Consider the following 13,043-nt stretch of genomic DNA (forward strand, 5'->3'; position numbering starts at 1 on the left):
AACTTTAAATAGAGCTTATTTAAGTAAATCTTTTGATAGTAGAGCTTTTATATAAAAAAAATTTAGTTGTTTGGTTGTCAAAAAGAGTTTTTATTAAAAATTTATAAAATTATTTTAATAAACAAGTTTTTTTAAGTTATGTTATTAAAAGAATAAAATAAAATTGTCAAATAAGTAGAGAATATTTAAATATTTAAACATTTAAAAAAAACGTTTCAACCTCTACTTTCAAAAACTCAATTTGAGCTTTTGCTAATAGAGTCAAAATAACTTATTTAAGCTCTAAAAACTCAACTAAAAAAACAACCAAATAACAACAAAAATTATGATAAGAGCTTATGAGATTAAATAAACACTTATGTCAATTAGATAAATCATACCAAACAAACACTTAGAAAAAACTTTGCTCGTGATGAATGGCATAAGAAATAAAAAATCAAGAATCTCATGACAGGTTGCATTGGATGTAAGTGCTTGAAATTTCGTTTGCTGGTTTAAGCCCTGTGTAGGGTGGTGTAAGTGTAATGTCGATGCAGCTATAGTTAGCTCAAGGGGAATGATTAGTCTTGGGGCTGTCATCCGGTTTGCTCAGGGTGACTTCATTGCGGCTAAAAGCGACATTTTTCCAGGAAGATTCGAAGCTAGAGAGGCTGAAGCGATCAGAGTTAGGGAAGCTCTTAGCTGGTTTAAGAAGTTTGCTTTCCAATCTGTTATTCTAGAGATAGATAGTTTACAAGTTTTCAATACGTTACATGATAAGACTGTTTATCCTAATGGTTTTGGTTCAATTATTGATGATTGTAGAGCCTTGGCTCGTTCTCTAGGAGAAGTAGCTTTCTCTTTTGTTCGTAAATCTGCGAACTCCGTTGCCCACATTGTGGCTCGGGTGGGGGGTTCAATGTCAGGTTCGGATGAGTGGAGGTTTGTTCCACCCCCTTGGTTGGTTGAAGCTTTGGCTGTTTAATGAATTCCATATTTTTCCTAAAAAAAAAAGTGCTTGAAATTCTGTTTCCAGGAATTTGCATGTATTAACATTCATATCAAAGGCATCACTTACAGAAGCCATGTTCAGCATTAAGATTAACGTAAACTTCTTTACTTAGTTCTTCGGATTTGAATTTTTTATTTTATTTCTAACAATAAAATCGAAGAGCTAGTGAATTTGATTTGTCTAATGCTATTATGTGCACATACGAAAGTAACTTTCCGTGCAGGGCATCTTAGCATCATAACTCCTAAGCTTCGCCGTGATATGAAACTTAATTAGGAGACCAGGATCCAACAGTGACTATGCCCAGCAGATGATGTCAAAAGGCAAGAATTTAGCTGTAGTAGCATTTTAAATTATACATCATACTCGTATGCTTCCTGTTTTATACGAGGAATTTGTGAGTTTAGGTCCTTGTCATTGTAATTACGGCACTGACAAGCTATACGCTGAGGGTTTTGCTGAAAAGAGATAAAGATTGTTATTTCTAACATCTTTCCTTAATTTGGCCTTGCAAAGAATTACTGAAGTCAATTTCCATCAATTTGAGCAGGGGTTAATTCTTGTATCCTCGTAAAATATCACTCTGGTCCAGCAAAGGATGATCAAATACATTATTTAAAAATTATAAGTGCAACTAAAAATTAGAGAATCTTTAAAAGACTCAATTAAAATACTTATTACTTACTTTGTGGTAAATTGAAGAGTGAAAAATAAAGTTTTCTCACAAAAAAAATCTCCAAATAAAAATAAGTTTATATTATTTTAATCAAAATTTTCTCTTACCAAAAATAAATCTCCTCGATTTTTTCTATAATCTAGTTGTAATATTTCCTTCTCTTTAATTATAATGATATAAATAATAATATAATGTTATTTGAAGATAGAGAAGTCACTCTTCAATTTTAAAGAGAGAAAATGGCATCCTTATTTGAACATTTTTGTGGATATCTTATTGTTAGTGTAGCTCTCTCAATAAAAGATGAATTATCATTTAAAGAGCATTTTAAAAATGCTATTAGGTTGATTTTTTAAAAAATATTATAATTAATCTGATAGGTATAATAGATATTTTGATGGAATTGTTTTCGCTAACATTAGCGGGACCTACTTAGTGATTGAAGTATAAGTTTCAAGTTAATTCTTCATAAACATAGTATTTGGTTTTGTCTTAGTCCCGGAGGGCAAAATGGTCTATGTCGGGCAAAGACATTTGGGCTCAAACAAATTGCTAATAAAGGTTAGTGAAAGGCCATATTAAAAGCATACAATTAAGAGAAAAGAAATTCCACCAACCAAGCAAGGCCTGAGGGGCTCCCCATCTGCTTCCCGCCTAAGTGTGGCGACCGGTGAATTTTGATAATGAAATAAAGCAAAAAATTTGCCAAGACAAACCACGAGCTTCTTTTGTTAGGCAACGAACTGTTTCTAGTAAAAATGTCATTGGCTTCTTGGGTGGATTTACTCATCATTACTGCAATCAAAAAGAAACTTTGCCTCCAACACTCCACCACTCTTCTTTTCAAAGCAAATGATTCTCACTAGAAAATCTGTCCCCGCAGACTTGTTCATGCAAATTTGCATGCAGCGATGATTAAACAGTAACATAAGATGAAGCCAATGTACGTGTACTGAAGAACCCTAAAACAATGGGGCACACTCCCCCCAATTGAATGCAAAGGCATGGTTCATTTTGCCCTTGTGCATCTGGCCACCTAGTACGAGTTCGTTGCGACACATTATCCTGAACCACCACTAGAACTTACTGCTCTGTTTCAGCTAACTAAAGTAATAAACGCAATACAAACCAGTTTTTATTTACCATTTCGGGAAAGAGATTAATAACTTGAATTTTGGGGAACTTTGGGTTTTTTAGTATCATTAATTCTTGTTGTCGGTGGATGGTGGCCTTGTTAGCCTTAGATTACTACAACTGAAGGAGATAAGAAACAATTTTAGTCCTACAAACCGTGCTGCTTTTGAAATTGAAAGTGGACCTAAAAACGATTTAGAGGAATCCAAACTTGGGTTAGCAATATTCTCCGAGCATTATAAGGCTCGTAATAATACTCCCAAAGGATATAAAGTTTGCATTCTACAAAAAGCATGCTCTTTTTAAGGGCCCTTCACCATCATTCAAGGAATATTGATCGACTTTGAGTTAACTGGGACAATATATTTACGACGAACTTTTGCTCACATAATAAACAAGCATTTTAGTTGCCGTTAATGGCTTTAATGATATACGGCTTTTGAAAAAAAAAAAAAAAACTTTTGACTAGTGATCTATGTCATTCGTCCGGTGATAGAAATTTTTTTTATGTTGGAGCAAGAGTTCAAGCTTTTAGAAATTTATTATGCATTTATATATATTTATAGGTGAGAAGAAAATCCGGTCAATTTTATTAATTATCTCATGGTATATTAAAGACACAAGTATCATTGATCTACGAGCTCAAGTAACAGGTAACATAAATTTACTTTAAACTATTTGTAGGCCCTTGCTGCAATAGTGTGGGTATGGATCTTTTGAGTATATGCATTTGTTAGAGAACCTTATTAAACTAAAAACAAAAAGCAGCTTGGGATTTAAAAAAAAAAAAAAACTAAATTTCAGGTCAAGTTAAGAGATTAGAATGAGAAAAAAAGGGGCTCTTGCCAGGGTCCCCTTGGAGGTTGTCTTGGTGCCCCTACCTCATACTTTTTTGTCTAGAAGCAGGTGTTGACTTTATCTACGATCTAGATGAATCTGAAATAAAGATGAATAATTTTTTTTTTACTGTATCCTTGCATTGCCCATCATTCAATTAATTTTTCATTTAATTTGTTCTTTTATCTCTCAATTAGAGTTTCTGCTTTTGATGGAAAAACATCATACATGGACAAGGATAGGTCTACTTATAAAAATCACGCTGGACCATGTTTTCCCACATGATCACCGTATTAGGATTTCAGTAACGTGATGTCATCCCTGTTCGTTAGATTTTGCTTATTTATTTATTCATGTGGTTTATTTTTTTCTCTTTATTAGCTCAATTTATTGTTTCTTGTCTTTTATTTCGGCTACCCACAATCAATAAACAGTTTTCTTTTGGATTGGAGAAAATACGGCATTGCGATACTTTCTTTCTTATATAATAAATTTTGTTGGCTCATAGATTTGGTATTAAATAACTATACCACCAAAAGCAAAAACAAAAGATTTTGGCATTAAAGTGAATTGAAGTAACCACGTATATAAGATATTGTTTCCTAGCTTCTTAATGATCATCCAAATAGACTCGACAACAACGAACAAACCCAATTGAGGAAGCAAAATAATTTGAACAACATGATGAATTATATTATATATATATATATATGATATAATACAGCTGCCGTATAACAACTACAAAAGGTGCTTGTGTTGTGATTGAACCAAACTGAAGAAACTAGCGAATAGCGATCACCACCAAATATCCGATTTCTTTCAAAGCGAACTTAATTGACCTGTCGTGTCAATCAATAGCTTCTGTGATTAGGGTGGTTCAGGCTTTGTGTGGTAAATTCATAGTAGTGGACTTTGTTCCTGGCGCATTTTTGCTACATCAAAAGAAGTAAATAAATTGTATAAAGGAAAAGGACGGACAAGCTGTGCGAAATAGCGAATCAAGCAGTCGAATTAATTGTAAAAAAAAAAAAAAAAAAAAGAGTGATTTGATTTGCCAAGACTTTCGTACCGTAAAAGCAAACGGCGTCGTCTCAACGTTGTAGGATTGTCATGTAGCCGCTTAGGATCTGTGAGTAGTGTAGGAAGGAAGAGGTAGTAGGGCCAGTTGTGAAGCTGTCTACTGCTGTGAAAAGATCAGATGCACAGTTTGTCTTCTGCCTGTGCGAAAAATCCTATTGAAGCTAAAGGCCCCCCTCAGCCTCAAAGCCTGCCTCTCTCTCTTCAGACACATTAAAAGCCATTAGCCATTAGCTAGCCATTAGCAAGCCCACACTGACTGTCCTTGTTTATTTATTTTTTAAAACATATATTAATATTAATACACTGCACCACCCACAGTGGGACGTTGTTTTTAACCGCTGGGTTTTGGGGATATTTACCCGAGAGGCTGAGCGAGCAGTCATATATCCACTTGAGAAAGTCAGGTTTCTTAGGTTCCAAGTACCAGCTACTATTGCTATACTTCGTGGTACAATGTTCTTGCATTGGGGTTGTTTTTTTTTTTATTAATTAATTTAAAAAAAAAAAAAACGTTTTAAGGTGGGAGGGGGAAGGAGAGAGTCTTAAAGAGAGAAAAGAAAGAAAAGAAAGGCGAGAAGGGTGGGGAGGGGAGCGTAGGGTAAAGCAAAATTAAAGAAGAGGTCTTTCTCATACACAGATCCCTATGGAATGCAGCAAAGATGCCCAGCATTGCTTGTTGGAACTCATTCCTTTTGTTTAGTTTAAAGGAACTTGCTTTGTTCTCATTTGAAATCTTTTTTCATTGAGACAGACATACAGAGAGAGAGAGAGAGAGAGAGAGAGAGAGAGAGAGAGCCCTAGATTGAGTCGCAGGAGTTTTAGATTTGTTTAGTTGTGTAGTTAGATTCACTCCGATCACTCTGCTACTAGAAAACAAAAAAAAAAAAAAAGCCCATGTCTTAACTTTGAAAATGGGGTGAAGAGGTGTTATGATTAGTTTATTAGCTTGCCAATGATTGACTTGCCTAGCATCAAGAGAAAAAGAAAATTGCCTAGAATCTCAGCTAAGTGGGGATAGTAACAACCTTGAGAGTTGAGAGAAGATGAAGTCCATGAACAATGATGATACCAACAACAACAACATTAACAATGATAACTGGTTAGGCTTCTCTTTGTCTCCTGACATTAAAATGGAGGTTCCTCAAGACCCTCACCCCCAAACACAGCCTTCCTCTCCTTCTACTTCTGCTGTTATGCCTCCCCCTTCAGTCCCTTCGAGCCTTTTCCAATGCCTACCTTATGGCTTTTACTATGGCTTTGAAGGTGAAAATAGTAGCTTGTACTCTCCTTTACCTGTCATGCCTCTCAAGTCTGATGGTTCTCTTTGTATTATGGAAGCTCTCAGCAGGTCACAGCAGCCTCAAGGTTAGGCTCATACTTCTACTAGCATATTATTTTCTCTCGGGCTTCGTTTTCTGCTTTGGCCTTTTAATCCTTTTGACTTTTCATGTGAAGGAATGGTGAGTACTACTGCCACGACTACTTCAACACCAAAACTGGAGGACTTCTTTGGTGGTGCAACAATGGGGACCCATCACTATGAAAGCAATGACAGAGAAGCCATGGCTCTCAGTTTAGACAGCATGTATTACCACCATAACCCTGAAAATGAGCCCAGCAGCCAAAATTGCCTAAACCAACTCGAAGAAAATTCTAGGCACCAGCAACAACAGATTCAGGACCAACAGTACCAGTACTATACTACTGGTTTTAGGAGCCATGAGATGTTACTGGGAGACAAAGGCAAAGAAATCCAGGTAGCAGATTGCAATCTGCAGCTCCCAGCAATGGCGGATGATGGGATGCATGGCATGAAGAATTGGGTTTCAAGGAACTATGCCACTGAACAGGCAATGCAACAGAAATTACTTGGTTGCATGAGCCACAATGGAGGTGAATCTGGGGACATTAGTGCAATGCCATATGGAGATTTACAGTCTTTGAGTTTATCCATGAGTCCTGCTTCCCAATCTAGCTGTGTTACTGGTTCACAGCAAGTCTCTCACGCTGTGTCAAACTGTGCGGCTGTGGAAAGAAAGAAAAGAGGGTCAGAAAAAATGGATCAGAAGCAAGTTGCGCATAGGAAGTCTCTTGATACATTTGGGCAGAGAACCTCTCAGTATAGAGGTGTTACAAGGTTAGTTTAGTTACTTCTATATTCTCAAACTTTTTTTTAAAATTTTTTTATTTCTTTATTAATCTGTTTCATCTAAAGTGTTTTTAGAACTGAGCTTAAATTAGGCTTTTATCTTCCAAAAGTTATTTTTTTTTCTCGGCATATTTGTGCTTCCTCTGCCTTTTTTTTGGCCTGTATTTTCCTTATAATTTTTTTTCCTGATTTTTGTCTCCGTATTTTTCTCTCAGGCATAGATGGACTGGTAGGTATGAAGCTCATCTGTGGGACAACAGTTGCAAGAAAGAAGGACAAAGTAGGAAAGGAAGGCAAGGTTAGTATCAGAGAAAGATGAAAAACTCTATGATACGCCACGCTATGTTTTTACTTTCAGTGACTCTGCATTTTCTGGTCAGTTTTTGTTCTTGACCTGAATTTACTATAAATGTATTACTGATTTTTGGTGTTTTTTGCTTGGACGGGGATGCCATTTCAATCGAATGATGATTCTTAGTTTATCTGGGTAATGCTCTTTTCCCATGATATTTATATTCCATGTTTTAACTTATTCGGTCCTTTCATATATTGTTGAACAAGTAATTACAAATTAATAATTTCAGGGGGTTATGATATGGAAGAGAAAGCTGCAAGAGCTTATGATCTAGCTGCACTTAAGTACTGGGGGCCCTCGACGCATATCAATTTCCCTGTAATGTTCTTTTCTTTTTTAATATTAATTTCCTCCGTAATGATTTGATTCTCCTTTCATGTTCCAATATTATTAAGGCCTTTTTCTGTTTTATTTCTGATTAAGTGCAATTATTGTGTCTTATTAGCTGGAAAATTATCAAAAAGAACTTGAAGAAATGAAGAATATGAACAGGCAGGAATATGTTGCTCACTTGAGAAGGTGAACCATTAATTCAACTCATTCCATTACAGTGAATGCTAACCATTTTATCTTTTAGATTAAATCTAAGTATAATTTCTTTGCAGGAAAAGTAGTGGATTCTCGAGGGGAGCTTCAATATACAGAGGAGTAACGAGGTCCTATTATCCTCTTCTTAATACTTGAATTGAAATATTATCAGTAGAATTAGCCTGTTATCAGTTGATAAACAGTTTCTATTGTTTGAGAATTTTATTTTTGTTGTAATTTTAGCAGACATCATCAACATGGAAGATGGCAAGCGAGGATTGGCAGAGTTGCAGGAAATAAGGACCTTTATCTTGGAACATTCAGTGAGTTCTTATGAAGCTTGAGTTTCTTAGGCTGAAACTCTCTTATGATATTACTAAGTACTGTGTTTACTTTGTCCAATAATGTTTGGACAAACAATAAGAGATGAAAGCATGTGTTCTTTATGACTTTGAAAGGCCCTCTTAGTCTTTCAACCATTTTTCTTGTGATGTTTACTTAAGGCTGAACTTTGGGATTGCATAATGCAAGTAGTCAGCAGTGGCCTAAGCTTTTGTTAAAGTTTTGTCAGTCAGGTTTTAAAAAAAAAAAAAGAGCTTTTTTAAGGCTGTTGTTACACCAGATGCATGGGCAAAAGATATTCCACACCTCAACTTGTTAATTAAAATAATTTTTTGAATCAATTTGTAGTAACCTAATTTAAGTTTTCATTTAACTAAAATTTCAGGCACACAGGAGGAAGCAGCTGAAGCCTATGACATTGCGGCAATAAAATTTCGCGGGGTGACTGCTGTAACTAACTTTGACATAACAAGGTACGATGTGGAACGAATCATGGCAAGCAGTAACCTTCTTGCTGGTGAACTTGCCAGGAGAAACAAGGAGATGGGGCCTGGTAATGATGCTCCTAATCAAAACCCTTCTGCTCATAATGGCAACGGGGATCTCATACTCTCTCAGAAGGACAATGAAAGTGATCCACCAGATTGGAAACTAGTCTCATATCAATCATCTCAGCAACTTGAGCATAAAGCACCAAATATGAGTATTATCAATAACTACAATGCTCATTTGTTCTCGTTGGCCCCGGACAGTGTGATTGCGATGGATGCAATGGGCTCAGCTCAGCAAGAAGTTGAGAGCTCAGCCAAGATGGGGAATCATTTGTCAAACGCATCTTCATTGGTGACTAGCTTGAGCAGCTCAAAAGAAGGAAGCCCTGATGGAAGCAGCGTGCCAATACCATTTACGATGCCTCGTACAGCATCCAAGTTGTTGACCAGCCCAACAAACACAGTGAATTCTTGGATTCCTTCCGCGGAACTGAGGCCTGCACTCTCCGTTCCTCACATGCCAGTTTTTGCTGCATGGACTGATGCTTAGACTAGACTTTTAGCAATAGTAGTTTTAAGTCTTTGCATGAACAAAACAAAGCGGAGGGAAACAAAAGTTTGGTTTATTGTGGGGTTTTTTTTTCCCCTTGTGGGGGAAAAGAAAAAAATCAAAATGGAGGTGCATGTGGGACATGTGAACACAAGAGAGGATTTTATTAGCTTATTATCTTTTGAAGATCCTGAAAAGAAATTGGTGGGGAAGGAGCTTTTAAGGACATTATGATTGAAGTCTATGAAATGATATATGCAATATTGGGGGATGACCCCCTCAATGCTCAATTTTCATAATTTAGATTCTGCTTTATTGGTCCTTTTTAAGTACAAACCAGCTCAGCGTTTGTCTTCCTATTGATAATTTAATCAGAAATGGTCTATAATACTTTTTAGCCTTTTGACCATAATATCTCGGATCATAGCACCCGCTGGTTCTCTCTGGCCATAACAACATCATTAGCTACATCGCTATCGCATTTCATATCCTAGCTTTCTCCAAAGCCAAAGGTAAAAGACATTCCATCACCATAATTCGAAGAAAACTGATAAAGGAGGTAATGCGGGTGGAAATGGATTCTTATTTGTGGAGTTCTTTAGATGTCATGATTGTGCTCTAATGGTCCAAAATTATGTGGAATTGTTTGCTAATAATGTTAGAACTTGAAATCAGTTCCTGTAGCAAAAACCTTAAAATATATATTCACACACACACACACACACACGCACTTACTTTATAAGCCCACTGAGGCGTTAACAGCTGTATGCTAATGATGCTGCTTGCATTTGCACAAAAGCTATTTCATGTCCAAGCGTGGGCTTCATATCTTCAATAACCAGTCAAACTTCACCAATGCATGTGTATCACTCGAGTAGTGTGATTTCTTCTCTTCTCTTGCGAACGCTTCACGGGTGTGACTTGCTCTCTCGTGTTCATTTCATGCTCACGAGCATATGGATTCACGAACAATAATTGGAAATTAATTCGTTAAAAACTGCATGCATACGGACATACGGTTGTGTTTTAGACCAAGCTTTGACTTAGTGGAAGGCTTCTGTTCCTTTTATTGACTGCAAAATTTAGGAAGTCAATATTACTTGCTAAAAATTATAAATACTTATTAGATTTCTAGTAGATTGTAACCAATTTAAATAGGAAAAAAAAAACTAAACTATATAGATTTTATTATTCTTTTTGTTTTTTTGCTTTTTTTAACGAAGGCTGTGCCTGTAAGGCTGTAAGTCACACAACTTTGTATTCAAGAATATGGGGTCTCTAAGGTTTTTCCATAATAGCATTTAAACGAAGAGATTCAAGAATATGTGAATTTAACAATTAGCTCCCTTGCAGTTTGGAGTTGGGAGTCATGGAAATGAGACAAAGCTGAAACCCGTTAGCGCGAAGGGGTTAAATCTGCAACATGAAGAAATTCAAATTAAAAAGAAGAAGTTCGTGCGGGACCGGAGGGGCAGCAGAAAACAGTCGTGTTTTCTGAGTTGTTACATCAATGGCTATTTTAGCCAATCAAAACTCAAAAAGTTTTGGAATCGTAAACGCACAGCCAACATGTACCCACAGAGCAGAGGATATCAAATATATGCATATGCAATGGCATACGTCTTTCCTCCATACCATTAGTTAAAGCAAACTGGCACCACAAATATTTAATAGTGCTGGTCACAGCACCTTCAACACCGAATGCGTACAATAATAATTTTTTTAAAAATCTTTAAAACGTCAGTCAAGAATAAATTATTTGAGCATTTAGTGTTATAGGGGTTATAATCCACAACTTAAATGTGTGCGGAGATTTTAGAAGACTGAAATTATTTTATAAGGGAGGAAATTATTTTCATTTAATTATTTTATAATTAAGAGAATACTGAAACTAACTCTCATAATATATAAGCTCGAATTCATCCACTTTCAATATTTTGAGTATAAAGATTTCACTATGATAAAAAGTAGCTTTAATATATTTAAATTCACATGATAGCTCAAATGTCAGTCAAATCATGCGTGATTGACTGAATAGAGGTGCTTGGCTTACCTCTCTTACAAATTCATAAATTAAAATCATGCATGGTTAAGGACTAGTTTGATAATATTATAGTTCTTAAAATAATTAGTGTTAGTTGTGTTATAAAAATAATTAATTATAAAGAAAATCAATTAAATAATTAATAAAATTTATTTTAAAAATAATGTTAGTTTTAAACTATTGTAAAATTTATTTATAAATTTATAAACATGTGAAAATAATTTTTTTATTGTGTATATATAATAATTGATAACTAAAGTAAATATTTTATGATATTAATTTATTTTTTTATTTTGTTATCTCAATATAATTGGCATTACTAATAATATCTTCAAAGTTAATAATTTAAATTTCTAATTACTAAGGAGAATTTTGGATTTTCAAAATAAAAATAAAAATATTTGAAATTGTATTAAGTATAAAATTGATTCTCAAAATCAAATTTTGAAAAACTACTCATTTCTTACTTTTCAAAATCTATTATAAAATTTAGTACTTTTGCCAAAAATAACTATTAAAAAATTTACCAAACCCGAAATTAACTTTTTAAATTTTTTAAAAATTAATTTTGAGTCTTCTAAATAACAATTCCAAATGGGCACGAAATGTAGGGACAAGTCGAGTTCTTTTTCTTGTTTCGGGGCCTGTATTTTAACCACGTTTTTGCGTTTAATCAAGAGATCTTGCCCGTCACCGTAAGGGAAAAAAAGTGATGTTTTCTTCGGAAAAAGGGGCGGAGGTAAAAGAAAAGAAAAGAAAAGAGACTGTTCCACGCCAATAAAAAAGAAAAATATTGTTCTAAACTAAACCGTGTCACCGGCTGACCACTCTCTTTCTCTCAAGATGTGTGTACTGCTAGCTTCTTTTTGGGACCCCAATAGCTACAAAAGCAAATTTGTGAAAGCTTAAGTACTCCCACCAAAAACTAATCGCATTCTTTAACTTTCAAATTTTATTTGATCAGGTCAGCGTACTATAGCGAATTGCCAAAGAGTACAGGATTTTATGGCGGGAAAATTAGGTTCAGAAGAGTTGCCATGTCACGGCATGGAAAAACTTTATGTCAAAATAATTCATGATGATGGCTGCCAGCAACCCATATGCTGTTTAACAAACCCATTTTCATAGTTTAGCAAATACTCATATTTCTTAATCACAACAAAAAGTCTTCGTCAAATAACGTTCTTGTGATCGGATTAATTAGAGGCTTTAACTTTGGGAGGAAAAAGAGAGAGAGAGAGAGAGAGAGAGAGAGAGAAAGTGTGATTAAGGAGATCAGAATGAGTTGGCAAGATTGAAAATTAGTTGCCTATGAAGTATGAATCCACAATGACTGGGATAAGTTGTTCTACAGCTTGAAGATCTCACTTTCATTCGATCGCCAAAGGAATAAGATGATAATTTCAACGCACATCTCTTTTGACTTGTATGGGACACTACTTTTTCTTGTTTTCTTGGTGATTAATTCTGAGTTAGATGCCTTTAACGAAGCAGGCGTGCGCGCCTAATGGCCAACGCAAATCTAAAAGCAAAAAGGACGCGATTAATTAAGATCAAAATGAGTGGCTTAACTCGGCCTTAAGCAGACAAAAGAAACAACTTGACAAGCGATCCCATACAGACTGCTATAACATAACACAGTAGCACATAAAGACAGCAACAGTGCGGCGCCAAGAACAACAAGGTCAAAAGATTTGGTGGAAAAGAACATAAACAAATTTCAACATATGAATTGTCTTCAATTTCATAAAGTTGTACGATATCGTCCAAATTTTCATGCGTCGAGTCAATGGATCAAATCACCGAATTAATTCTGATGAGTTTGTAACGCAACAACGAACTTGTTGAAAAAGGATTCCGGTTTCA

General features: G+C 35.3%; 1 protein-coding gene across 2 annotated transcripts; it reads left to right on the forward strand.

Annotated features, from left to right (window-relative positions):
- Positions 1-5,268: 5,268 nt before the first annotated feature.
- LOC102617899 (AP2-like ethylene-responsive transcription factor ANT) lies at positions 5,269-9,536 on the forward strand. Of its 2 annotated transcripts, none has more exons than XM_025097583.2 (9): positions 5,269-6,083; positions 6,174-6,855; positions 7,083-7,165; positions 7,346-7,354; positions 7,452-7,540; positions 7,668-7,741; positions 7,828-7,878; positions 7,994-8,073; positions 8,478-9,536. In XM_025097583.2, exons 1-9 carry the CDS (start codon positions 5,762-5,764, stop codon positions 9,131-9,133), a joined length of 2,046 nt encoding a protein of 681 aa, XP_024953351.2. In that variant the 5' UTR covers positions 5,269-5,761; the 3' UTR covers positions 9,134-9,536. The 2 variants fall into 2 exon arrangements, with proteins under 2 accessions (XP_024953351.2, XP_006466424.2); XM_006466361.3 differs by having other exon boundaries at positions 5,274-6,083; positions 7,997-8,073; positions 8,478-9,432.
- The last annotated feature ends 3,507 nt before the right edge of the window (positions 9,537-13,043 follow it).

This window comes from Citrus sinensis, chromosome 7, assembly GCF_022201045.2.
Source record: "Citrus sinensis cultivar Valencia sweet orange chromosome 7, DVS_A1.0, whole genome shotgun sequence".
Classification (NCBI taxonomy): domain Eukaryota; kingdom Viridiplantae; phylum Streptophyta; class Magnoliopsida; order Sapindales; family Rutaceae; genus Citrus; species Citrus sinensis.